Raw genomic sequence first — 27,079 nt, forward strand, 5'->3', positions numbered from 1 at the left:
GCTGGAGCCCTCCCTCTACTGTCAGGAGGCCACGATACCACAGCCACTTGAGCCTGCACAGATCTGGGCCCCTGGTGAGAGAGGGAGCCCTGTCACCACCGCAGCTTGTTCCCCCATTTTCCGTGGTGGCATTGGCAGTTTGCCTGCACCCCGACGGAGCAGGCCCAGGGCTCAGAAAGGGCCGCAGCCGCAGGGAGGTTCGCTTTCAGCAGCCCGGTTCCTGACCGGCTTTGACAGGCAGCCACGCAGGCCTTGAAAAGAGGGATGGCGCAGGCCCGTCCCTTTCGGGGAAACCTGAATTTCTGCTGGATTAAGGCGGTTGTGTAACCACAGCCCAGCTGACTCCATTGTTCCTCCGCAGTTATCGGTGTCAAGCGAGCGCCAAGCGGAGCGCTGCCAGGCAGGGCAGCCGATGGGCCGTGAGGGGACGGCACCAGGGCAGCGGCCTCCCCCGGGGCCAGGGACACAAACGCGGCCTCCTCCCCTCCTTCGCAGCTCCTCGGGCCGGGCGGTGCGAGCGGGCGGGGCACAACCCCCCGCGGATGGGGCAGTTCACACTTTGAATCACCGCGCGGTACATGCAGACCTATATAAATCCCTACAGCCATGGGCCCGCGCTCCTGTGGCGGCACGGGGGGCCGGCGTGAGAGCGCCCGTGTAGCCGCGCAGGGCGAAGAGGGAGAGCAAGCGGCTGACGGCAGTGCGGGAGAGGCCCGTCGCGGGAGCGGGCTGAGGGGCCGCGCCAGCCCCCGCCGGAGCCGGGTGAGCGAGGGGCCGCCCTCCTCCGCGCGGGGGAACCTGCCTGCCAGAATACTTGGCGGCGGCGGGGGGAAGGATGCCGTTTGGGTAACCGATAAGCCGCGGCGCCACCGTTGCAGGGCAGCGGCGGCCGCGCTCCCCGCCGCCGGGCCGGGCCCGCCACCGCCGGCAGGCCCCAGCCGGGCCGGCGCTCCGTTGCCGTGACAACGAGCGGCTCGGCGGGCGGGCGGGCGGGCAGGAAGTGAGGGCAGAGGATTGGCCGCCGCGGGGCACGTGAGGCGGCGCGGGGCGGCCGGGCCCGGCCCGGGGGCGGGATGAGCGCGGCGCGGGGCGGGCGCGGAGCGGAGCGGGGCCCCGCGGTCCCGGCGGGCGGCTGCCGCGCTCCCCCCTGCCGGCGGCCGAGCCGCCCTGCCCGCCGCCGCCGGGCTGTGATGTGTGTGCCCCGCTCGGCGGGAGGCAGGGAGTGCCCGGCGGAGAGGAGGGGAGTTAGTCAGCGGCGAGGCGGAGGAGGAGGAGGCGGAGGAAGGGCAGGAGGCAGAGCCATGGAGAGCAGCGCTCCGCGGCGGCGGGAGGCGCGGGCTGTCTGACCGGGGCGAAGCGCGGGGGGCACGGCCCGGCGGCCCGGGCGGCAGCGGCGGGGCCGGGGATGAAGGGGCCGGGCAGCCCCCCGCCGCCAGCCGCCGGCCGGTGACGGGGCGGGGGCCCGGCGGGGCGCGGGGGGGGGGCCCGCTCGCTGCCCTCCGCGGGGCAGGCGGGAGGGAGGGGACTCCGGCCGGGGCTGCCGTCGCCCGGGGCCGCGGTGACTCAGAGCCGGCGCGGCCGGGGGTGAGCCGAGGTCTGTTGTTGTGGGATTTTTTCCCCGGCAGGTTATAAATAGCCCCGCTCGGCGCCGTGTCAGGGAAGGACACCCTGGCCGGGCGCGGGGAGAGGCCGCCGGCGCTCAGCCTCCCCCGGCCGGCCGCCAGCCTGCCCGCCGGCGGGCCCAGCTGCTAGCGGCGGGGTCGGGCGAGCCCCCGGCGGCGCGGCCCGCCTCCGGCCGGTCGTTGTTACACACGGAAAATCATTACTGTCGGTAGCTGGAGGCAGCGACAGCCAGCCGTCTCGGGGAGAGCGGCGGGGCGCTCCGGCTCCTTTCGGACCTCTCTGAGGAAACGGAGAAAATGAAGCCGGAACGAGGTAAACGGTTTATCGAGAGATTTCTGTCGTGCTCGTTCTGTTTTCTTTCTAGGATTAGAAATGGCCTGGTATTTGGTTTCGGTGTTATCGCTCTGCTTCCTTATCCCCTTCCCTGTCATTTTGGGGGATGGGAGAGAATCCAGGTGCGCGGGTTGGGCTGGGGAAATGCCGGTGGTGCCGGGAGGGTGCCCCCTCCGAGGGCGGCCCACAGCCCCGCGTCCTGCCTGCCCTTCGGCTTTCCATTGTCTGGGGTGGATGGGAGGGAGGCCGACGCCGTAGCAAACTCCTCTCGCCCCGGGAGTGCTGCAGTTTGTGTGTCAGATACAGTCGGCTTGTTAGCACGGACCTGCAGTGCTGAGGCAGGAGTTGGTCAAAGGCAAATCGGGCATCGACAGACAATGCCGGCACATGCACGAAAATGTCAAAATGTGGCTGAAAAACACCCTGAAAATAACCGTAACTTCCATCTGTGTTGTTTTATAACCCGACAGTGGTGTTTTGTTCCAGTTATAAAGGCGATGTATCATAAAAAACATGCTGAAACATTAAATTTTCACGATCATTTGGTTACTGTCTTATCTGGATTACTGACATCTGGTTTTACAGAAAAATAAAGTCGACTGTCTATGTATGTGTTTATAACACTTCAGCTCTTTTGCAGTATAGCAACAGCTGCTGATGCCCCTAGAGTTGAAAATATGTCATGACTTCTATTTTGATCCACATGAGCAGTGATTATTGATTCCTGTTAGTTAAAGCAAGATTTTTTTTTTTAAAACAAATCTCATCGTAGAATTCTGAGTGTTAATTAAAAAAAAAAAATCCTTGCTTAGATATTTGGGTTTCTTAAAGTTTTGATGATTCTACTGTTTACCTGCTTGCTTTCAGTTTTAAAAACATTCTTTTTGTGTTATAATCACTTTGGTGTCTTGAGAAACACTTTAGTATAGCTTAGATATCCGTGTATTAAATACTAACACTTACATGACATACACATCTTAATTAGGTTTGTTAATGACATGTTTGCTAATAGTGATACCACATAAATGGCCACTGCTAGGTGGATTTCTTGTGTGTATATGCTGTAAGGATTATATGGTGTGACGATAGTACTGAAATGATCGTAACCATGTGCATAAATTAATAGGGTTTAAGTACTAGGGATTCAAAAGGGGCTTTCCTCTTTATTTCTTAATTGCTTAAACCTTCACCTGATCAAATGCAGCAAGGCAGGTTGTTTTAGAATCTCTTTAGATTTTAATACCAGACCCTGAAGTCTGAAAACTATTTACTGCCAAGGTGAAATAAAATTTCAAAAGAGCCAGGTAAAACCCAAGTCAATATTTGCAGCTTTAAAATGTTCTGCTGTAGCAGTTCAAAACCTCTATATGACCTTTGTCTATTCTTTTCTTTAATTTTTAGGCAGAAAATTTAGAATGTTGGAAACATTTTTTAGTTGCTGTATAATAAGCCATCAGATGCCTTTTTTTTAATCAATCTGGTGTAGAGAGAACCAAATTTATGAAGGAAGCAAGTTTTTTAGGTTGTTGGGTTATGTTTTCTGGGTTTTTTGGTTTGGTTTTTTTTTTCCCTCAAAGCTGACAGTTAATAAATTGAGATTCCTATCTGTTGTAAAATGTCTCACACACTGGGTGAAACCCTTCAGAAGTAATGTCTTCAAATTCTTTTAAGAAAATTAACAAAAATCATGGATCTTGCCAAGCATTGGAGAGTATCTCCAGCCATTTTAGTAACTACCTCTAGCTTAACTGTGTGCCAATGTAATGGAGCAATACCATGCACAAAGGGGGTTGTGAAAGTGCTGCCTAAATGCCACATGCAGCCCACAGAGACTCTTAGGAGGCACGAATCATGCAAATGTTTACATGTGCTGCTTTCTGCATAGCAGCTGCACCACAGGATACAAGCAGTCAAGTGTGCAGTCACCTGCTTCCAATCGTCGCAAATTAATAGCAAAGGACAGGGGAGAAGCAGACCACTCAGCTTGCCACAGCCTTCGCTTTCCTACAGACCCTCAAAATCCCGAGAAGACTGCAAATGCACACACCAAGTGAAACATAAAGAAACAGACTTAAAAGGACTTGAAATGTTCTGGTGTTTTGTTTTTTTTTTTTGTTTTTTTTTTTTTTTTTCATTCTTACAAATAATTATATCGGAATCCATTTGGAGCGAAGAGATGTAGTTCTTGTAGTTAGAATTAAGCTTAAAAGTATACTTAAGAAGATTGTAATGCCCAGGCATGCTGGGAGAAGGTATGGTTTAGCCTTTGTCATACTACCAGTAAGATTCTTGTTATCACCAGCAAAAATGGGTGGTGCAGGAGAAGAAAGGGGAGATCCAAGTGTGCAACCACTTTTTTTAACAGTGGGAAATGTTATAGAATATTTTAATTTAAGGAGGTGAGAGGGATGAGTAGGAATTAAGAAAAAAGGGAAATTTGGCCCTAAGGTATGCAATATATGAGAGCAGTATGGAGGAGATGGAATGTGGAGTGTTCCATAGCAAATCCATGGAGCAGTTTTGCAAGTGAGGAAGAGAAGTTTGAAAGTGCAGGTGAAAACGTGAACTTATTCCTTTGCCAAGCAAGGGCACAGGGCATTCACAGGACATGTGTCATGAGCATCGCTCAGGACTTACCTGTCAGGTGGGGTGTCAGTGTGGAAGGCCAGTGGTTGTGCTCAGCTCATTCACATAACTACCTCTGTACCGGGTCTGGAGAATTCAGTAACTAAATTACTGATGGCTTTACCTTTCCTACACTGCCATTATTAAAGTGAGGTGTTGAAGCATCTTAAAATACAGTGGTCACATTGCTTCAGCTGGGGCTTCACCAGCGCTGGTGAGAAGAATGATTTACCTCCCTTTCTTACATACAATGGTTTTGGAGTGACGTTTGAGTTTTGGTTTTGTTGTTTTGTTTTTTTTTCTTTTTCTGCAGTAACAACATATCAACTTACCTAGCTTTGATCCATGATATCATCACAATTTAGTTTCTGCAGTACAGCTGCCTCGTCAGCTGCTTCACGTTGCACGTTTGGACCACTGTTTCCTTTCTCAAGTATAGAGCTTTGCTCTTACTTCTATTGAACTTCGTTCTAATGACTTCAGATCACTTTGCCAGTTTATTGAATTTGGAAGACAGAACTAGACTTCGTAGCAGAGTGCTTGCAAACTCTTCCAGTTCAGCTTTGTTCGTAAACTGTATAAACACACTGTTTCACCATCGGAGTTAAGGAAAACATTGCATAATGTCAGGGTGATAGCTTACTGCCAAACTCGGAAGGCTCGTTACGTACTCTTAGAGTACACTTGGTGCACAACTGGAAAAAATCTTGTGGTTTCGATGAATCTACAGTATAATCATGTTTTACTGTGGGAATGTTACAAGACATCAAAAGTCTTACTATAGTCTAAATAGCTCAGAGTTACTGCTCCTTCCTCTTCCCTCCCCCTCACTGCATGAATGATCAGTTAAAGGAGGAAGACAGGCTTGTTTGTCTCTAAATGCATACTGGCTGGTTTTTATCACCTTATTCTAGACTTTTCTTACTTCTTTATTACCTTGCTTTGTTTATTCCTCTGCTGTGTGCTCTCTGTGTAGAGACTATTCTGTTTTCACTTACAAATTAAGCAAAAGCAGTTGTCTCTTACTTTCTGAAGCATTAATTCCCTCCTTGAGATTATCCTAATTTAAAGAAATGGTGTTCTGCCTACAAGAGAGGAACAATCAGTCTGAAGATGGCTTTTTCTCTTCTTCTTCCTTCTTTGCAAGTCAAGCTTGGATATGTGCCTCTGGGTCTCTTTGTAGTAACTGGGTTAAGAGACTTTCTTCCACCTTATTTGGTAGTTTGGTATGGAAAGAGCTAACTTTTTGGGTTCAACGAAAGTCTGTTTACTACCTCCTGTCAGAAACATAGCTGAAGGATTTCTGAATGTATCTGTGAGGAAAGCTGGAGGAGAGATTGATGAACAGTTGATTGAATAAGGATGAGGAGGCATGGGATTGGGGGGAAATGAATTGAACCAGTGTGTTTAGGAGTTGTGGAGTTAGTTGTTAAATGAGGAGATCTGGATAACGTCCTTGTTTTTAAAAACAAGACTTAGTTTTATGCCCTGTATTAACTCCATGAAAGATTTTGTGGAACTTCTTAGCAAAGAAGATGTGCTACAGAGTATGCAGATCAGGAAGTGAAAATATCTTTTGAAAAAGGATGAGTGGTATTTTAGTGTACTATATTGCACTGTGATACAGCACTTTAATTCTGTATCTTCTCAGTGAAATGTCATGAAGCACTTAAACTTTTCTGTGGTAGAACGACATTGCCAGTAAACAAAGTAATAAACTGGAGATGAGGTGCTTCCTGCTCAGTGGAGCTGTCACTCCAAAAGTGTTTGGGCAATGCTTCGGGCTTGGTTGCCACAGGTAAGTGCAGGTTGGGTGGTAATGAGCTGGAGGTGACGCTGCTCCCTGGCCCGGGAGGAAGCCGTGCTGGCAAACACGCTCCGCCGCACAGGGGCACGTGCGAGAAGGTGCGTGTGGTGAGGGAGGCTAGCTCCGAGGGCAGGAAAGGGCGGGGGGGTCTGCTTTTCCTATGTGGATTACTTTCAAATACAACCAGTGTATTCTTTAAAAGAAAGAAAAACTAAAACTGTTTGGGATTAAAAAAAGAAAACAAACAAACAAACAAAAAAACCAACAAACCAACCAAACTGACAGGTGGTCAGGATATTATACTCAGACTCCATTTATAAGCCATGAAGCCATCTAGCCCTAATCTTTGGGGAGAGCAGATTTGTCCTGATAACACTTAATATATAGATGCAGTGGATGAGGATGAGTGGACAGGAATATAAGCCTTTCTTTTTTTTTTTTTTTTTTAATTGAGGGTAAAGTCTACACCTCTGTCCTTGCATCCAAGAAATGGGAATATATGCCCTTTGATTAAATTTCTACTACAAAAATTTAACTTAGAAGAATTCTTATCTTTCAGATGCTTCACTTCCCCCGCCCCCCCCGCCTCCCTAAATCTAGGGATATTCATTTGTAGAATAGGAAAATCTTAGGTTTTGGGTTGAAATACCTGCTTACGTTAAAGTTTTCCTACCTGTTCTGTAACCTGTAGCTAGTGTCGACAGCGACGCAAGTGCTCCTACTGTAGAAGTAGCTCTTGGGTTGGAAGAGTGCTTTTATCCATGTTGAGCAGTGAGTGTTCTTCATTGCGTGCCTGTTCCTCAGAGAGAACAAACCATACTAATAACAGCTTTGCCATTTTCTTTTTGTTGGGTTGGAGTTGTCCATACTAGCTGCCTTCAGTGGGGCTCCTGTTGCTAAAATAGATGCTGCTGGAGTGGCATTTAGGTGGATATTTTGGGGCTTGTGGATATGCCAAGTCCATAGGCTTGGACTATATAACTGACCCTTCTGACCATATTCTTGACTTGCTGAAGTGAAAAACTTTGGCATGCCAGATCAGATCCCTGGGCTGAAGCATATTAGATTGGACTTAGTTGTTAAGGGCAGTGTTGAAACTATTATTGGATCTGAGGTCTGCCATCTTCTGAATGTTTTTAAAAATAAGCTAACATTTATAAATACAGATTCTCATGAGAGCTGTGAGTTTGTTGCCAAATGAAGTTCTGCTTATTAAAATTAGAAATCTTCTGTGCAAACAGAGTAACTGACGGGAACAAACCAGCTATATGACTTTTATTAAAAGAACTTGCTCTGTCTACTTCACTGTTTACAAAATGTTTCTTTGTTATTTTGACAAATGTCTACTAATAGCAACTGTTAAATGCTGGTGAAATAGCCATAGCCTTTTATCCTATCAGCAACAAGTTTAGGATAACAGTCTGGCAGTTGCTAGCTGTTCTTTAGTCAATAAGGTCTTGCAGTTTAACTGGAATTATAGCTATAATAACTACTTTCTCCATTCTGATGTGATACTTGCTAAACTATGTTTCTAGATTTTCGAAGGTGTCTTACATCATTGTCTTTCAAGGTGGTAGTAAATTGTTCAGTCTTTGCAGGTCATTTGTATTTAATGTTTAGACAGAAGCCGTTTTTTAAGTTTAAATTGTTTTAGAAGTGCATGTACAATTGCATGGTTACCTTTGTACTACCGAGTACAAAAACTTCATGTATAAGTAGGTGATTAAGGATGTCTGTAAACCCGGGTGACTGCAAATACAGAAGAGTGCTGCTTGGACTTGGGTAGGTAGTTGGACTTTGGAAGACCTAACATTCATTACATATTCCTTTTTCTGCTTGTCCAGTGCAGGGTGGGATGAATATAGCTGTAAGCACACAGCCAAAGCCATGTGCAGTTATTCTTGATCTGCATGCATAACTGTACCAGGATTGGAAGAGAGATTTTTATAAAGGCTACTCATAAACAGTATAATTGAGTTGTAAGAGCTATGAAAATTCTCCAGCTGTTCTTAACAATTCAGTGTTGTTCTGACCATATAAAGTGTTTATACTTGGTTGTATTAATATATTTTCTTCCTTGTTAAATGGGCCTGACTAGTTCCTTTCGCTAGTGATTTTTGCATTATCTTTTAATGTTAACTTTGGGACCAAAACTATTTAAAGTTGCTATCTGGGATGGTATTACTACATTATGTTGACTCAAAATGCAAAGATGTAATGGGGTGGTATGAGGACATTCTCAGGGATAATTTGGAGAAGAGCTGTGTATGAATCAGTGGAGGCAGATGAACACATGGGGAAGGAAGCACTCACATATGTGAAATACTAATGACGTTTCCATGGGTGTCCTGAATGGAAGAACCTTTATTAAGAAAAAAGGTGACCAAAATAGTCTTACTGAGAAGTCTTCTGGACAACTTTGTTTCTTTAAGAGCAGTAAGAGGAGTTCTTCAGCTCCCCCCGTACACTTTTATTTTGATTTGACCATTTTTCCTTTTGTGGGAAGGCATCCAATCTCTTTCTGTCCAGATATGTAGTACCCAGTAAACACAGGGCACTTAACCTTTTCTCTTAGCAGTGATCAGTGCATTTCCCAAACCTATTGCTAAGTATGACTTTTTTGTTCCTAGGGAAAAAACTAGTTGGATTTTCTTCTGAGGTATAATAAAAAAGAATGTATCAGAAATAAGGAATCTCTGATTGCATATGTGCCATGTCATCTGTTTTACATTGCGTATCCTGTGAAGTTAGTGATTTTTTTTTTTTCTCCATTAAGATCCCTGGGAAGCAGGTTAGTAAGTAAGTCCATTTTAGCCTGTGAACTTTAGTGAGACTGCAAGCAGGTGACTGCTTATGCTAGTTTAACCTTTTAATGGTGCTGTGCATGCAGGGATTCCTTTTGCCCACTGATGAGCCTTCAGCATTTTTAGGGCATGTTTCACACTTCTCTGTGCTGCAATAAATTAAGCTTCTTTCTCAGGGTGCTGTGCAAGTATTGTCTTGTTGTTGGGTATAATGGGGGAGGGAAGGGCAAGAGGGAGAACTTCAGTGAAGAGTTGAGGATGGCGAGTATTAGCCCGTATCCTCAGTACAGTCAGTACCGTGGTGGGAGGTGTTGGGGTGGTGGTGGTTTCTTCTGAGGGTCAGGGGAAGGAGAAGGAGAGGTGCAGGAAGAGCTGCTGTGGTCAGCACACTCTTTTTTTCAGTGGTGGGAGGCCCTTCTCCCCTGCAAGGTATTGTTCTCCTTGGTTCCCTGCCAGGGCACCAGCCCAGCAACGTAAGTGAAACACACCATGGCTCGCTCACGCTTTCAGGCAGGTCAGCAAGTTTGGTAGAAAGCTTTGTCTGCAGACTTGGGGGGCAGAGAGGCTGGTTAAGAGTAATACCTGAAGAAATGTCTGTGACTAGTCGCTGAAGGCATAACTTCTGTGTTAGCGGAGTGAATTTTTGATATGTTGTGTTAATGCTTTGTGCAGTTTTCTGTAAAGTATCTGCATTTTCTTTGCATGTTAGCTCTGAATATTTACAACGCAGCCCCAGTAGGACATCCTATTTACTTGCTCTTTCTTGCTACAGCTTTTTTAGTCAGGCTTTTAATTTTGATGAAGTAGTCGGACTTGGGGGTAAGGGGGAAGAGGCAAATGCATCAGGAGGAGGAGAGCTTTAGTAAATATTTCAGTGACGTGGAGTAAAGGAGGAGGAGTTTCCAGTAGGAACTGAACAGGGACAAAATCGTCAAGATCAGCATGGACTGGGAATGCATGGTTAGGGGAAAGGGATTAATATTAACACTCATGCTGCTCAAAGGTAAAGCCTTTTTTCTCTGCTGTATAATTCTTTAAACGCAACTCATTAAGCATATTTCCTATGGAAGGTTTCCCACTTCAGATACCTTTTAATAAAAAGTATGGCTTTGTTTTGCTTTATTTTGAAGGGGAAACAGTTTCTTCCTTTTGAAGCACATGCTATTCAAATGGCCAAGAAATTTTGCTCACTAGGGGGAAGCCATGAGAAACAATGTGTCTGGGGGACTAGAATTGGGGGAGAGGGCTGGGTAATGATTGCTGCTGTAGCTACACTGGTGGCCATGTGGGATGTTCAGACAGTGTAACTGCTTACACCACGCTAGTGCAAGGAAGGTATGGAAGACCCCTTTTAGAAGTGTGCCTGCTGTTAAAAAGTGAATGAGTAGAACCAAGTAGCCAGCTTATGGAGCTGAAGCAGGAGGAATGGTTCATAATACCAGAAAAATTTGAAGGTAAAGATCAGGAGATCAGTGTAAAACTGCTAGAATACACATCTGCCTCATCCTACATTGAGCGATTAAGTTCACTAAAATTGGCATAACTGGCTGTTATTGTACTGCCTTTGGATGTTTCCTGCTGATAGTCTCACTGATTTAACAAGTTTCTGTGAGAAAGTATTTTGGATCTGTTAGAGAGAAAAGGTTAAGTGATGCTGCTTGATGCTTGATGTTCTTTCATCCCATCTTCATTTTGAGAATATATAATGGCTTTCAGTTTCATAAATGTTTTAGGAAACTTTTTATAAGCTGGTTGTATTTATTCTCAGTTAGCTTCTAGTATGAAATGTTAAGTAGCTTTATGATCTGCACTGATTTTGTTTTAAAATCATAGTGGAACTGTTAGCATCTGATGCTTTCAACTTTTCTAGGCATACTAGAGACTATATGTAGTCTTTCTCATTCATGAAATTTGACTTTAAACATCAGAAAAAGGAAAGCTATACATGAATTAAGACTGTGGATGGTATATCTTATCAGCTTTTTAACATGCATTGCAAGCATCAAGAACTGCCCTCAGCTTTGTTCTGGGGATTTGAGCATCTGAGGGGGGCGAAGGGGAATAAGGTTGTCTGTATGAGTGCTTAGTGTTTTTTATAGTCCGCAAATTAGTAACTCAATCCAAAATGATTGTTTCAAGCAAGGGATGCATTGGTAGAAATGTGCTTTTGTTTTTTTATCTCGTCTCTACAACTAGGCTGTGTAAACATAAGGTGCCATGAAGTCACTTATGCTTCGCTCCTTAGAGGTCACGTGCACACCTCGCTTTTCCTGCACAAGGCAGGGCTGGAATCTGAACTAGTGTTTTTCTGAACTAGCTCATTGCTCGACATCCCGTGCTTTGGCATGGCCCTCCAAAGGCTGAAGCTGAGTGTTTTTTGCAACGTAGAGATGATGCCAATTATGTCTACTGGCAAGTGCTGCTGAACTGATGCATAGTTGACTTGATGCTGAGATGAACCACACTTGGCTGGGATTTCCTGCTTTGTGAAATGTGTAGGACTGCTTATTCCTAAAGTTTGTGTTGGATAAAATCCATTCTTATCAAGACCTCATTTTTTTTTTTTTTTATTTTCATGAGTGTTATCCTGTTTGTGGCAGAAGGTGGGTTAAAATACAGTCTGTTTATCTTGCTTATTATTAGTCATTTAGTACAGTATTAAATTGCAAGGGTATTAGTAGTATTTTAGGTGCAGCTACTTTATGATGGTGGAATACGCAGCTTAGGGTAAAGTCCTATGTATATCTCTTTGTGCTACTGTATTCTCTTATGTTCAATCACACTAGCAATGTCCCGTTACCTTATGTATCTTGTACCTCTACTGGAATTTGTGGAAGAATACAAGATCAAACTGATAAATGAGTAGCATGCTTCAAGGTGGGTTTTGTTTGGAATTTCTAATATGGTAATTTCTAAATTTAGCATTTTAATAGGCCAGATGCATGCATTTCTGGGGTGTTCTTCCCCAAATATGCACAGAGCTCAGCTGTGTATATCTACGGCTGGCTTAGGACAGTAAGCGTAAAAGCTGGAGTGTCAACATGCTGTCTGTCGTACTTCTACTGTATTTGAAGAATATCAGGTGTGAAAAGGATCTTTGTGGTTGCGCTCCAGTAGCCCAGCGTGGGGAGACTGTTCAGGAGCATTATGGTGGGTAGGTATGCCTGTCATCTAGAGGCAGCTGCTCCTCACTAAAACATTGTTAGTTGGCCTGTAAAAACAACTGGTGCCTCCGGAATACTGTCTCTGCTGGCCCGCATGGGAATGGACTCAGGCTTGTTGCTTCTGCCTCTTGTTAGCAAAACTTCTAAACATACTGTGTTTACCAGTGTGATAAATATTTCTCTTACCCCTCCCATTCCTCCCATAGATATTGAATAACTGTTTCATAGAAAACTATCTGAGTACTTTTTTCAAAGGCTAGGTGGTTGCTCGATTAAGAAAATTTGAAACTGCTTTTTCAGACAACTATAAACTACGGTGTTTTTGTAGAAGTAAATGTTCCATGAAAGAAAAATACTTGGAAAGCAAACTGAGATAAAATATACAGGAAGCCTGAATGTCAGTGACTAATGAAATGGTATGTTTTGCGTGTAGCTTTCTGTAAGGCACTATCTGTATCTACAATCTTTAAATGGGCCAACTACTAAAAGGTATCCAACCTTCCTTGGATAAAATGTCTACTTAAAAATCTGGTATAGGCTGTTTTCTCGCAACCACAGCTAAATAAATGATACCGCTATATAAAATGTGAGCGGGGAAATGTCATTGTTCTGTGAAGTAAGTAGCATATTTTCCACGCTCTTGAACGGGTTAGTGAGTGCTACTGGATTTTGAATGTGGTTGTGAAGTCTAGTTTGATCTGGACTTCTCATAGTTTCATGGCATCTAATTACAGAACAAGAGTTTTATTCTTGTTTTGTAACGTGGTTAGGCTGAGAGTAAGATTTTTTTTTTTCCTGCTGATTATGTTAATATGGTTAATGTCATCTGACTTTGGTTCTTGTAAATAGGTAAGAACTGGATGAAATTGTTTAATGTGGACAACGTTGTTCAGACTCCGCCTAGGATAATACGTGCAGTTTTGAGGCTACTCCCTTGAAACAACTTCATAAATTAGTCCCCAAAAGCGCCCGCTAAAAAACTGAGGAGGAGGTCAGAATAAATACTGAAGCAGGGAGCTCATCAGGTAGGTTTAAGAGCTACAGTAAGGCAAGGAGAGCTAGTAGTGGGACTTTCCTCCCGCGGTGTGCGCCGTGCGGGCGGGGCGGCAGTGAGCGACCCTGGGCGGGCGGGCGGCCCCTTCCCCGCCCCAGGTGCCGATCTTCACCGCCTCGATACGCTGCTGCGCCGGGCCGGTGCCTCAAAACGGGTGCGGTGGGTGAACGCCGGGGGTGTGTTCCCAGCGCACCGACACCTGGGAGCTCGGCTCGGCTCGGGGCTGTTCGCCGGTGCGGGTGGCACAACGCCGCCGCGCCCCCGGGCAGCCCCTGCCCGCCCCCTCCCGCCGCTCCGCCGGCCGGGCCCTGCTGCGGCGGGGGCGGGCTCGGCCCTTTCGCCGGCTTTAAAATCCCCCTCCGAGAGGGAGTCGGGCCCGGGGGGCCGGCGGCTCCTGCGGGCTCCTGCCGGCTCAGGCTGCGGAGGGGCAGGGCGGGGCGGCGGCAGCCGCGGCCCGCCGGGAGGTCGTGCCCCCCGCGCTCCCACGCGTGTCGGCGGTTCCGCCACAGCCTGTTTATTCCCCGGGCAGGGGCACGCGTGGCAGTCGCGCTCTTTCTTGCTAACAGTCGCGCTTCAGTACCAATCTGAGCGGTTGCTGCCGCCGCGGGTGTGTGCTCTCTCCCTCCCGCCCCCCCTCCGCGTTCACCTGCCCCGGCGGGGCGGCGGGGGCGGGCGGGGGCCGGGCCGGGCCGGGCCGTGCCGCCGAGGAGGCCGGCGCTCGCCCGGCGGGGCCAATCGGCGCCCGGGCCTGTTGCTATGCTCGCCCCTACTCTGCCTCCTTTGTGGAAGATGCCGTGGGCACCCACCCGCGCCGGCGCGGCGGCGGGGCTCGCCGCGGGAGCACGGGGCCGCGCGGAGAAGGTGCGTACGGCCGCGGCGCCCGCCCGCCCAGAGCGGGGGGCTTGGGTGGGGGGGCGGCGGGGGGGCCGGTGGCACCGGGCCGGGGGCCCTCCCCGGCTCGACACAAGCTGGAGCTGTGTCACTGGGAGAGCGACCCGCAGCTTTTGTTGGTGTTCCTCTACGAAAGGTGATTTAAAATCCGCCTGTACTAAAGTTTGCCTCTCCGGTTGCGCTGAAGAAGCGTGCGGTACTTAGTCTGTAAATAGTCCCTTTAAAAAAAGAGTTTCACCCCATGTTCTGACTTTCGTTCTGTATACCGAGCCTGTGAAAGTTGGATTTTTGTGAGGTCTTTTTTTTTTTTTCAACTTCCCTTTACAGGAAAGTAATGGACAGCCTAAAAATTAACTCTGTTAATTCATTACATTGTTAGGGCAAGAGTATTAAATGGCCTGGAACAGGAGGGGGATATTTTTAAGCCTTAAAAGCGAGACATCTAGTTAAATGTCAAATCTGCTAACAGTTGTAGCTAGTGTAGCCATATGTAACTGCTTGACTCTTCATTGTTATGGAGAAAAAAAACCTCTACCCCCCTCCCAAAAACACCCTGAAGCTTAACGGAGTTTCTTCCATGCCTTGTTATGTAGGTCAAGTTTCTGTCTCCCTTTTTTTTTTTTTTTTTTTTCCTCCCCTCCAGCAGGAGGAAACTATTACAGTATTTTGATTTCTGCTAGGAACAATGCATGAAAACATTATCAGCCCTTTGCCACTACTTGTTTGTCTTGGGGCAAATGAAGCTGATGCAAATACGTCAGCTTTGGGGGCAACTAAAAATATGTATTTTTTAATTAGCAGCTTACTGGTTGCTCAACTATATGCTATGTTTAAAGCTAATTAAATAGCATACTGAACTCAATGCTGAATTGAGGGTTATCCATTCCTTTATATGCAAACGTGTTCTCTAAAAATGCAAATGTTGTTCCGACCAAGTACTTGCATATATTGTCATCCTGGGTCTAGAGCTTGTTGGTGCTCCTCCAAAAGGTACCAGAGCTCTAGCTACAGGGATCCTGCTGACGTTAGATGTTCATCTCCTGATACAGGAGGAGGAACAATTCCACTAGTGTACTCTTGTGGTTTGTGTGGGAATATTGGTTTTGAATCGCTGAAGCATTGCTTTATAAAGTAGTAAGGAATTTTTGAGAGGACAAAGTGAAATTTTGTAATTGCATATATTAAATTTTAAATGTGTTAATGCCTGCCATTTTGCTATGTAGAAAATTACCATATATTAGGAGAGAGGGAGGCAAAATAGATTCTTGGCTGAAGTTCTGTTCAGCCTTTAAATTTTGACCCAATGTAACATTTTATTCTTTTGAGTACCAGAAGACTGTTAAAGCTTAATAAGATGACTTACAATGTGGAAACTTGTAAATAGCTGAATTGTGCTGTGTGACACAGTTGAATTCTAAAACTATCAAAAATGTTCTTTTGTTTTATGCATTCAAAATTCCATAGTAGGCTCTGGTGTCCATTTTAAAATGAGCAGTCTTTTACACAACTTGAGAGTTGTAATGTCCTCGTTGATCCTCCCAAATAAAGTTTAAAAACAATTTAATGGGCCTGGCCATTCTCCCAGAAATTTTTAAGATGAGAAGCATATATTGTCTCTTTTGTAACTTTTTTACTTTTGCAGGTTACTGTTTAACTGCTTAAGGGCAGGCCTTGTAGGTGAAGGTTAATAGCATTGGAAAAATTACCCGAGGAGCTTCGTGCTGCTCCACCATCATCAATTTCATCTCAGTTCTTTCCGAGCTCCTTGCATTTCTGATGAAGAAGTACAGTATCTGCCTTTGGTCTGCTAGACTCACTCCTTTCCCTGCACCCCACCCTGTAAATAATCTGGACTGCAAATACTGAAACAAACCTACTGAAGCTGGAGGTAGCCTCACTAGCTAGGAGGAGGATTTTGGGTGGTCAAACATGTTCTGACAAAGTTCCACAAGATAAATTACCCACCACTTAGATGACAATGAACAGGTTGTAACATCAAAGCTTTGAGCGATGAAGTAGGAAAGCACAAAGAGAAGATGAACACAGAAAGAAACTGCAGTAGAAGAGGTCAGATGTCATGAAAATAGTTTGCTCTGGGCTTTTTGTCTTTTTCTTTATTTCAGATAAAATAATGGGATTCTTAACGTACATTCCTTACCTGAGGACGCTTCCTAACAAGTCCTATGCTTTTTTTTCTCTGTGTGCTTTAAGTATCCTGATAGCTAGTTCTGTTCTAGCAGCAGTGCTGCAGAAGTTTCCAGCTTGTAGGTGTAATTTCTAACTGACATGATGTTGTAATAAAGTTATAAGAGTATCAGCTCCTTCTTAACCTGCATACTATATATCTAATGTTTAATGTGTTGTCCATTAAAATAAAATTCTTGAATTCTTGAGTGTTTCTATCTCTTCTCCTTGTGAATATTCTTTAAAAGCTTGATTGTTAACAGTGCATTTGCACTGTTTGGTTTGTTTCTCATTTTCTTGTTTTTCAGTTATTCTGGGGAAACAAACAAACAAACAAGCTCAGCAGCATTAGTAGGTGCCTCACATGTAGGGAGAAAATGTGCTTAACAGTTCTTCCCCAGTGTGACTGTATTTATCTTGGGCTTAGGTATGCCATCAGTGTTCACGTAGCTTCTTGGAGTTGAACCAAGTCTCTGGAGTTAACATGGTTTGATAGTCAGAAAGCTGCCCTGCCATGTAATTCACCAAGCCTTCACATGTGAAGTTGAGTATCTGTAATGGAGACTTTTCCTGAACATGCTGAAAGAAAAGCCTTTTCAGACACTTCTAGGCTGTTTAGTTGCATTGTTCTCATTGGAACCAGAAGTAATGGAACTGTCTGGGTTCTTGTTTTGATACAGTATCACGTCTGTCTCTAAACCACCGCATTACATCAGACCTATTCTATGCACGTGTGGTTGTATCTACCAAATCTCTCATCTTTGTAGAATCTGAGAAGGCGCCTGAGCCAGTGCTGTCTCTGCACCAGGTCTTGCCACACTGAGATTGCTAGTGCATACCATAGGCTGCTGGTCTGCTTGTCATCTGAATGAAAGACTAGCCTGCAAAATACTGTTTTGTTATTTGGATGTGTGAATTTAGTCTTCTGATGCTCTGCAACTCTCTTCCCATATTCCAACATAAATACTTTTAAAATTTTTCTTCTGCTTTAGGTTCAGGGGATCTGAGCTTTACTGGCTATGCCTGTGAACAGAATGCTCTTAGCATATGCGAGGCAGTGTTTCCTTGTTAAATGACTGAAACAAGGACTTCCTGCTGAAGGCCTGTTACTTGCTCCTAGTAGTGCTGTTTTTTTTTTTTTGTGTGTGTGTGTGAAGTAGTTTTAGGAACAGTAAAAGAAACAGTCATGTTGTTCCCTTTTTGTCAGTGTATGGCCTCCCACTTTCTTCTGAGAGCATGATGAGTGAGGAGCAACAAGACTGGCCTGCTCTCCTAGGACTAGATTCAGAGTCAGTATTTTGCTTTAGGTCACAGAGATTTGAATTAAGATAGTGAAGTCAAGATAAGGTAAAAGGTTTTTAACTCCAAAATTCTAAGCTTGGAAATGTGAGAACTAAGTTTTTGTTTTCTTAATGTATACAGCTAGTAGATGAATATATTTCAGATTCTCATAGAGGATAAAAGGCAGTATTTCCTTGCTAGTATCACATAGTTGAATCTATGCTGTTCATACTCTGAAATAAAATTACAAAACTGTTTTCTTCTGCAATATTGAGAAGATGGGGTATAGAAGACCGAGGGATGCTGTGGAACTCGGGAATATAACATGTAGTGGAGTATGCTTAAACGGGAGGGATACAGCCTGTCTTGCAGTTCAGCCACATCGTCTACTGTCTGATGAAATTCTCTTCAAATTGATGTCACTAACAATAAAGCTGCTGCTTCCAGATGATGGTGTCTGCATAAGAAGTGCATGCCTTTTCCTTGGTGAGAAAGGAGAACGTTGACCAAGTTTAAGTAATGGTGGTCATCGTACCTGAAAGATAACCGAGCCCTCAGATGAATTTCCACATTAATTAGGAGCTTTACAAAAGGGGTGAAGGTGGGGAGTTAGATTCTGCAAACTTAAATAGCAAGCACCACTGCTAACAAGCTAGACTGTTGTTAAATAGTTAATAACAGATGGCTGAACTTTTGATGCAAATGATCAGACAGAACAAGAGAAGTTCTCTGGATCCTGACCCAGAGACTCCTCACTGCTGCCATGGCAACTAACACTTTTTTTCTCTCCAGTTTTAGCAAAGTTTATGGAGCTGAAGATGACTTGTTGGTTTTACGACTTTAAAATAAATTTTAAAAGGCAAAGCAGACCAGCTGGAGGAGGAGAAAACGTAAACTAAGAGAATGTGGATATGAATTCCTAGAGGCCTTGAGTATTTCAGTCCCTATAAGATCTTTCTAAAAGATGTCTGAAGGACTGTATACTTTAAAGTGCCTGGCAGTTAAAGCATTAGTTTAAATAAGAAAGTTTATAATCTGAGCGGATCTATGTGAATCCTTTTCAAAATTACCTGCTGCAACTAGAATACTATTGCAAGGGGGAAAGGGAGAATGGGGTAGGAAGCTCTCTGTATTTGGCCTGAGCATGGTACAGAGGAGCAAGGAAGAACCTGTGGCTCATGGGCTGGATGTGGCCTTTCATCTGACTTGTACTTGCCAGGCATTTGTCCTCCTTGGTGGGAGTAGGGGAATGTCACTGGAGAACAGCGGAGGTCTGTAGTGGGGGCCATGGAGGGGGTTGAAGCTGTTTGCCACTGGACAGGGTAGGACCTTCTCTGCCCCTTTAGTTCAGTTGTTAAAGACTGGGAGAGTATTCTGGAGAAATACCACTACAGCCCTACTTTGTCCGTGCTCTTTTTGCTAAGGTGCTTGCCTTCGGCTACTGTGAGCAGCATGCTAGAAGGACCCCAAGTGCTATCTTTCTTATTTTTATAGTAAAGTTACTCTACAGTTCCTGTATCTACTATAGTTAAATTCAAAAGAGAAGGTTCAATATCTATCTTCAGGGTAGGACACCTGAAGGAGTGTTTGTATAGACTAAACTTCATGGCACTTCATGAAACTACTGGAGGGAAGTGCTTCTGAGGCAGGTTTTGATCTGGTCCCCTGGGAAAGCCATGAACAAGACCTGTGTATATTACTGAACACAGGTCGCTTCCCATAAAGCATAAACAACCCGTTGTAAGTCTGTTTTATCAGTGCTGTTGAGAACATGTAGTTCTTCAGCTCTTGCTGTTTTTGTGAGGTACATCTATGCCTGTGGGTCTTACACTACAACAGTGGCTTCTTTACAGAATGAAGTCCTTCATGTAGATGTGTGCCAAGCCACTGTATTCTCAAACTGTATTTCTAGAGCATATCATATTGCTGTGTTTGATTGTCTGGGCAGCTAGGTCAAGGAATTCTTCAGCATCCAGGTGTATAGCTCAGTCATAATATTACTTTTAGAGAGAAGGGAAGCAAATTCCTGCAGTTCTTACCTGAAGATTATTATTTGTTACCTGTGATACAAATTAAGAGGCACATTTGGGTATCACATTTTGCTGGGTATTATACAACCACGGAACAGAAGACCATCCTCACCTCAGACCTTATGCAAGTATCAAACATGAAATCAGTGACTTCCAACAGAGGGCTGTAAGGAAACAAAGGGATAATACTGATGAGACAGATAAACTGTGCTTCCAGCATACAGGCTGACAAGCCTTTATCACCGTAACAGAAAAGCTGGAAAGCAGAGTCATTTTGCATCGAGTGTGTTCTTCCCATCTATAGGACAACATGGGGGGAGGAAGTACAAGTGATTAAAATAATCAGAGGCTAATTGGAAGTTTACTGCAATAGTGAGTGGGAGACAACAGGAATGGTGGTAAGCCATGGAAGATCTTGAAAGTTTAAAAAAAAAGTAAAAGTAATTTGCTTATTATGAAAGATGATGTTTTGAGAGGCAAAAAAGACAACAGGAAAATATGGTTTCCTGTTAGACACCAACCAGACGTACCTTCCTCACCAGGCTGGATGCTGGTGAGGCATAATCCTTTCTGTGTCTTTTTCACACCCATTTTCAGTGATGAATTCCTTGAGAAATCCTGCAGGCACCGCTGGCACTTCCCTGAGCAGGCAGATAAGGCACGGCCATCTGCTCGCTGAAGCCCAGGCGGCATTCACGTGGGCTGTGCCCGGCCCAGAGGTCCCCGCTGGCAGGGCGTGTTTCCTCTCGGGAAAATCCTAGGATTTCAGACTGTGTTTTTCCATAGCCAAGAGTAAAACCAAGTCAGGCTGAAAGCAGTTTTCTAAATGCTATTTCCTAGGGATCCATCCTAGCAATAAGGGTGTAGTGAACCCAATTTGCACGGTTTTCTGGGGATAAAGAGGGCAAGTTGCTTGTTATCTGGATTCCCATGCCAGATTCTGGCACGAATGCAGATGGTAAGAATAAAATGTTCTGTGCTAAAAATCTCTTAGATATGTTTTTTATTAGTTCTTGAAGATAAGCGATTGCAAAACCCAGCTGTTTACAGTAATAGCCAATGTAGTCATATGTACATTTAAAGTCTTTTTGACTATACTCTTCTATGCTTACTTCTTTGTTAACTCCTAAAAAAAGATCCTCTTCCTCCAACAAAATTATGCGTTATCACTTAATAGCAATGACATTTGTTTTCTTTATTGATTTCTAACAGAAAATCTCTGTATAATCTTTTTGGTAACTGAAAGGGTTGACAGAACAAAACAAGTATGTCTGTCAGGCACTTGGATTCTGCGATGTTTGTGGGGCTTTTTTTTTTCGTCTGATGCTCAGCTTGAGCATGCACAATAATTTATTAAATCTATTAAACCTGACAAGTGGGCGAATCCTTAATGTTGCCTGAACTGTGCTAGTAGCTGATGCATAGCAGATAGTGACTTTTTGGCATTTCTGAGCTGAAGGCAGCTTGGAGCAATTTTTCCTAAAAGAAAGTAATTTTGACATTTTCTGATTTAAGTTTCATTGAATATTTGCTTTGGACATTAATACCTTTTCTGCTGGTCCCAGATTCAACTTTTTTTTTCGCTGCTGTGTGCTTTTGATTAAAATATATTTACAAATTATCAAGGAGGAACTAAAGTTGGGGTTTAGTTGTTTATCTGTCTTTGCTTATGTCAGTTGTTTTTGCACAGAATACAAAAGAGGCTGTGGAGGGCCTTCAGCTTTGACTGGATGAAAACTGTTGTTCTTCATACACTGCTCGTGTACACTATTTTTAGTGTAGTGTTTTGTTTTTCCTAATAATTTATTGCTCTGTCTCTTGACTCACAGGTCACCTGATTTTAGAACATTCAAATGCAGAGGCTGGATCCTTTAGTATTCTATAAAGTGCTAGCTTATCTTGAGGAGCAGGATGCTGCTGCTGTGGGTGAGATTGGTTTGGAAGTGGTCGTGGAGGGGTGAGCCCTGTCCCTTCGGTTCTCTGGAAAGTATGTTCTAAGAATACACAGTACAGGGTGTTACAAAACACACGTGCAACCAATAAACTTGGAGCAGAGGCCAGGGATGATGGGTGACTCGAGGTCAGCACTGTGCAGGGAGACTTTTGCCTGCTGGCCCTCACCGTGCCTGTCTTTGCTCCGTGCCAGCAACAGCGCAGTCATCCATGAACTCACTTTTTCCCTTGAGAAGGGAGAATTGTTTTGAACAGATAGGTCATGAATACACCACTATTATTCTTGCTCTAGTAGTGTTAATTTTGGCACTTCGGATGAGTGTCTTACATCTAGGATTGTCATAAACTTGTTTTGTTCCACGAGGTGCCCAGTGGCTGGATGTTTCTGGTAGCCTTCAAAGCTGCATTGCAAGCCTGGCAGGATGGTTGAATGAAGGGGAGAGGGAAAGCAGATACTTAAATTTTGTAAGCAAACAAGTATGTTATTTGAAATTTCAGTGTTCAAGTGGGCCCAGTATTTAAAAAGGTACTTTCCAAATTGTGTGTATATGTGGAGGGAAAAACCTAACAAGGTCTGACTGCTCCAGAGTTTCATTAGTCTGATTGTTTTTTTAAATCTTAAAGTAAATCTGAACTGTAACAATATAAGCGTCACTCAGCTAGATCCTGGTGATTCTTCTTCAAATTGCGTGAAAACAAAGAGGGGAAAAAACCCTACGTCCATCAAGCTATTCAGTACTTGCACAGATGAAATAGGTCTAGACACATAAAATGACTATTCTGATGGTTTGGATTGAACTAAAAGTTCATTACTGCCCAGGCAGTTGCAGATTTTTAATTCCTGGCCCGTGAGGTCTTTTCAGCCTCATGGAAAACTGCACAGATGGTCATCTTCTCTAGAGTTTAAAAATAAAGCAAATTAACTTTCACCTATCTGGATCTTGGGTTAACTGAAACGGGGATATCAGCTGATCTAGGTAACAGTGCTGGCATTCTCAGGACTTCCTTTTCATTCATAACATTATGGGTTTTTTAAGGTTCCTGTAAGACAACAGAATATTTGAAATTGAGTGTTGTGCACCCTTGAGGAAGGGGGGTTGCTTTTTGGTTGGGTGCAGGGCTTATCGCTGCGCTGGTGAGTTGCTGATAGCACCTCTTTTGCATTCTTACCAAATTTGTAATGCTAGTAACGAAACCAAAACTTTTTGAAAACATGACACATCTAGATGATGATCAAAATTCTTGTCCCTGAAGAAATGACATACTAATCATGCACGTGGGAGGCCTCAGGGTTTTTTAATAGTCTTTTAATAGAGTAGACTACTTTCACCAAAAAGTGGACTAGGTCATAGTTGTGGTTTTTTGTTCCACCTCCCCCCCCCCGCCCCCAACATGTAGACTTCTGCCCATCCCACAGCCTTCTCTGGTTTACTGTTGTTTTTGGGTTTTCTTGTTACCACAGTAAAACTGAGAAATAGCAATACCTGTTAAAAATAGATACTGATAGGTAGCTTTGAGGAGATTTTCAACATACAGGAAGTTCCTCAGTAGTCTTTACAAACAGTTGTCTTGTATCTTTCTGTACATTGAAAAAAGATACTTTTCAAGAGATTAAAAGCAGGGAGGAGTTACCAGGGATGCCTGATTTGTGCAAGTTTAAGTTAGCTAATTTAAGTCAGTAGTTCCTGACTTCAGAGTCTGAAGATCATGGCTATCAAAAATCATCAGTTGGGCTTGTTGGCACCTGACTGTAGTGCGAAGATGAGAATGCGTGGCTACTGGTTGTTGAAAGTTTTCAGGCTATGTAGAAGGCTGAGTGCTTTAGTACTTACAAAACTTCACTTGCTTTGACAACAATATTGTGTTGAAGGCCGAGTGCTTAGTGAAGGGCTTCCATAATGTGCGATCCCAGAAGTCAACATGGTACTTTTTTCAGGGGGTTTCCCTGACTCCAGTGGCTGCAGCATGCCTGCTGATTCCACCCAAAAATGAGACAGTGCTTTCACATTGCACTTTTCAAATTCACTCTGGTTTATTTTCAAGAGGTCTGACTATGATCTGAAGCAAATGGCACATGATGTAACCATTCTTGTTCTTGCAATGATCTTAAGGAAGAAGAATACCAGTTTGTGCCTGGTGATTATAAACCAAAGTGGAACCTGTGCTCACACAGAGCGTAGCTGGCTTTCCCCCGCAGGAGTTTTGTGTGCTCCCATTACAGTTTTGTTCAGGCCCTTAATGACTCTTCCAAATGATTCACTCAAAATAATTTTGAGAGCTGAAGGCTATGTTACATTCCTCCTCATAAAAGAAGGGTTATTTTATCAGTATTAACAGGAAACTCAGCACAAGAACGCTTGAAAATATATTGTCAAAGTTTCTAAGCACAATAAATAGTTAAGGTGATGAGATAAAGCATGAAATATCCCAAAGAGATTAATTTTTAGTGTTAGTGGGGAAATTTTAAAAACCAGCATTTTTTGGCAAGTGTAACCCTACATCACTATGAATGCTGTTCCCAAAGATACTTGTGTATATTGTGAAGGTGATAAGCTACAGAGAAATAAACTGAGTAACACTTTAGCAAAAATCCAGATGCAAATATGCCGTATTTTAAGTAGAGGGCTGCTTTCTCTGGCAGAAATACCTACTGTAGGATTTTTAAACAGTCCCGTGTTGTTTTCCAGTAACATCTGAGAGTGATTTATTATCACAAATTACTGCTTTCCGCCTTTAAACCAATGTCTGTATAAAATATTGCAGAAGTCTGCAAATAGTTGAATCTTTGTCAAGCCAGATTGTTAAACAAATTAAAGAGGAAACTTATATCTGTTGTCCTGAATTGTATTTTGTTTAAGGCCTCAAATAAAATTTCTGGCATGCATTTTTATTTACGTATTATAAAAATGCTATCACAGCTGGAATTTAACGCATAGCTGCCGTCAACCTGTTTAATGGGAGGGATGTCTTGGCTTCCAAATGGAGTGAGACCTCCCAGTATTCAATTGCTGCAACTGTTGTATGGATGATATGCCTTCAGAAAGAGATGAGGCTTAGCCAAATACATGTGCTTTTTCATTGTTAATTTCACTGGTTTTCCTTTGAAAAGAAAGCAACAGCTATGGAGCCACCGCAGTACGATATTTACAGCTCACATAAAGTTGAGTAAGTTGATGAAAGCCTTCAGTCTGTATGTCTTCAGCCATGTAGTTGCTGCTAAGCTGGTTCTTGAATTAGTGAGTAGCAATAGTAAAGATGGTCATCAGCCGGCATCATCCTCATCTCCAAACACAGTTTCCTTGCCTGGGGAAGCCTTGATGAAAGATGAAACAGTCATCATCATCAACATCAGTGAAGGAAGCGTGAAAAAAAAAATTATTGAATATATATCTAGAAATCTCATATTGGAAAATCTGTATTTTAATATAAAAGCACTTAATCGTTTTTCCAGAAAACACCTTAGGAAGAAATTTTCACATATTCTGTAAGCTTAAGTGCGTTCTGTTTTCTGTTCTAGGGTGACACACGGCTCCTTCAGCTCCCGAAACCAAGCATGTTGGATGCGGTTTCACATTATGGTGGCAGTGACTGTGAAGCTAGCCTAGGTCTGATCTCCACGTTGCCCTTGCTTCCTCCTGTGAACTGGGGTGGGATTTAAAACAGGAGCATTTCAGTAATTTGTTTTCAATATAATTCTGCAAAATTTGTATCAGCGTATTTACAAAGGTGGTAAATCGCAGTATTGATGATGAGTGAAGGCTAGATATAAACCATTTATTGCCTTCCCATTACAGCTGAGTGTCTATTCTATACTTAGTGCAACATAATTGTTCTAAAAGAGGTGTTTTCTCCTAATTGTTTTCTTTTATGAACTAACAGAAATACCTGAAAAAATAGTTTTGAGTTGCAGAATTAGAAATCCTGTTGCTTTGTCAGGTTTTTTTAAGTTTTTTGTTCAGGTAGGTTTATCACGTCACGCAGTTTGTTCTAACATAATCTAATTTAGACAGAGCGTCAGCTAATCAAGGGAAAAATGTAAAAAGCTAGAGAAGAATGAATGGAAAACTCAGAAATTACTTAATCTGCTCCTGATAGGCGTGTTTCATTATAATATAACTTCAGAGTTTTTTGTGTAGTCACATTTAACAAAATCACAATCTAGGAAATCATAATATAAAGGAAAACACAAATTGATGTGTGGTTAAGTAAGGGAATTAGCTGAGACAAGTCCTCTTTGCTTTCAGTACCTGTCCGGTTATAGCATGTCAGTACAAGTAGCATCTTTTGTAACCCGTACGGTAGACAAGTAAGTTTAGGGATCAGCAAAAAGCGCATGTTCTGTTCCTTCAACTGGCTTATATTTAAAATGCTAAATGTTGCAGCACTGAAAATCTTATAGCTTTACACTGACATTTCAGCACTTATTTACCCATGTCAGGATACAGTGGAACAACTGTATTTTAGAATATATGAGTTCTCTTGCAACTTTTGGTGAACTGAGGTTTGAAACGAGCCTCAAACTTCACATTTTCAGGTATTGCTTTCCTTCTACTAAATACAGATGATGAAATCATAATGATTGGCCTGCTTCACAATTTGTGATTTCCTTGTGGAGCAAGAAACAATTCAGCTTACATCATTTGTTCTCAAGTATTCCTTTTCTTTGTCCAGTTAAGAGAAAATAAAACCAGTTTCCTTGACCAAAATGCAAATATTGGATCTAGAATTTGGTTTAATGCCAAAAAATCAAAAGAAGCAGGTTAAACTGTTGTTGCTTAGGTAAAAATAGAAAGCTACAGTTGGAAGAAGAGAAGTGACTCAGTAAGCAGCATGGTGATGGCAAAATAGGATGTCAGCCAAAACGCAGGAAGCAAGATGGGAACACCCAGATCAGTTTAACAGTCTGCATTTTACACTCTCAAAGAGCAGTAGTTTCTGAGATTACTGCAGGAAATTTAAGCTTTAAATGATTTTAACTGGATTTTATTTCTGTACTCGTTAAGCTATTTGAAACTAAGTAAGTTTCAGTAAAATGTGAATTGTACGTGTTTTTTTTAGTTCAATTTTAAGACCAGTCTCTTTTTGGTAACTTTATTTACAGTAAAGCTGCCTCAAGATTAGCTCTGGATGCTGTGAGAGGCATCCAGCAGAAGCATGTGGTAGATCAGCAGTGATACACGCATACCAGGGGAGTTACTGCAGCGCTGCAGTCTGGATTGGAGCTGATGGCACTGATTGGTACTGATTGATTTTTATTGCTCTGGAGCTCCAGAGGAACTTAATCAGCTGCCATGTAGCTGTGTCTTGATTTTTACTGCCCCTCCCCGCCC

General features: G+C 43.6%; 1 protein-coding gene across 9 annotated transcripts in view; it reads left to right on the forward strand.

Annotated features, from left to right (window-relative positions):
• Window positions 1-744: 744 nt before the first annotated feature.
• ATOSA (atos homolog A) overlaps window positions 745-27,079 on the forward strand; it is a 49,366-nt gene continuing 23,031 nt past the window's right edge. For 4 of the 9 annotated variants that reach the window (XR_014229211.1, XR_014229212.1, XM_082322118.1 and 1 more), the window contains exons 1-2: window positions 14,192-14,271; window positions 25,267-25,354. Coding sequence is in view for 6 of the 9 variants with exons in the window: in XM_082322118.1 (XP_082178244.1) it covers window positions 14,200-14,271; window positions 25,267-25,354 (160 nt within the window). In the remaining 3 variants the exon portion in view is untranslated. Of the gene's footprint in view, window positions 763-1,506; window positions 1,936-14,173; window positions 14,272-25,266; window positions 25,355-26,850; window positions 26,988-27,079 lie in introns of those variants that run through there. The other 5 variants (XM_082322124.1, XM_082322122.1, XM_082322121.1 and 2 more) reach the window with 5 other exon arrangements.

This window comes from Platalea leucorodia, assembly GCF_965183815.1.
Source record: "Platalea leucorodia genome assembly, chromosome: 9".
Classification (NCBI taxonomy): domain Eukaryota; kingdom Metazoa; phylum Chordata; class Aves; order Pelecaniformes; family Threskiornithidae; genus Platalea; species Platalea leucorodia.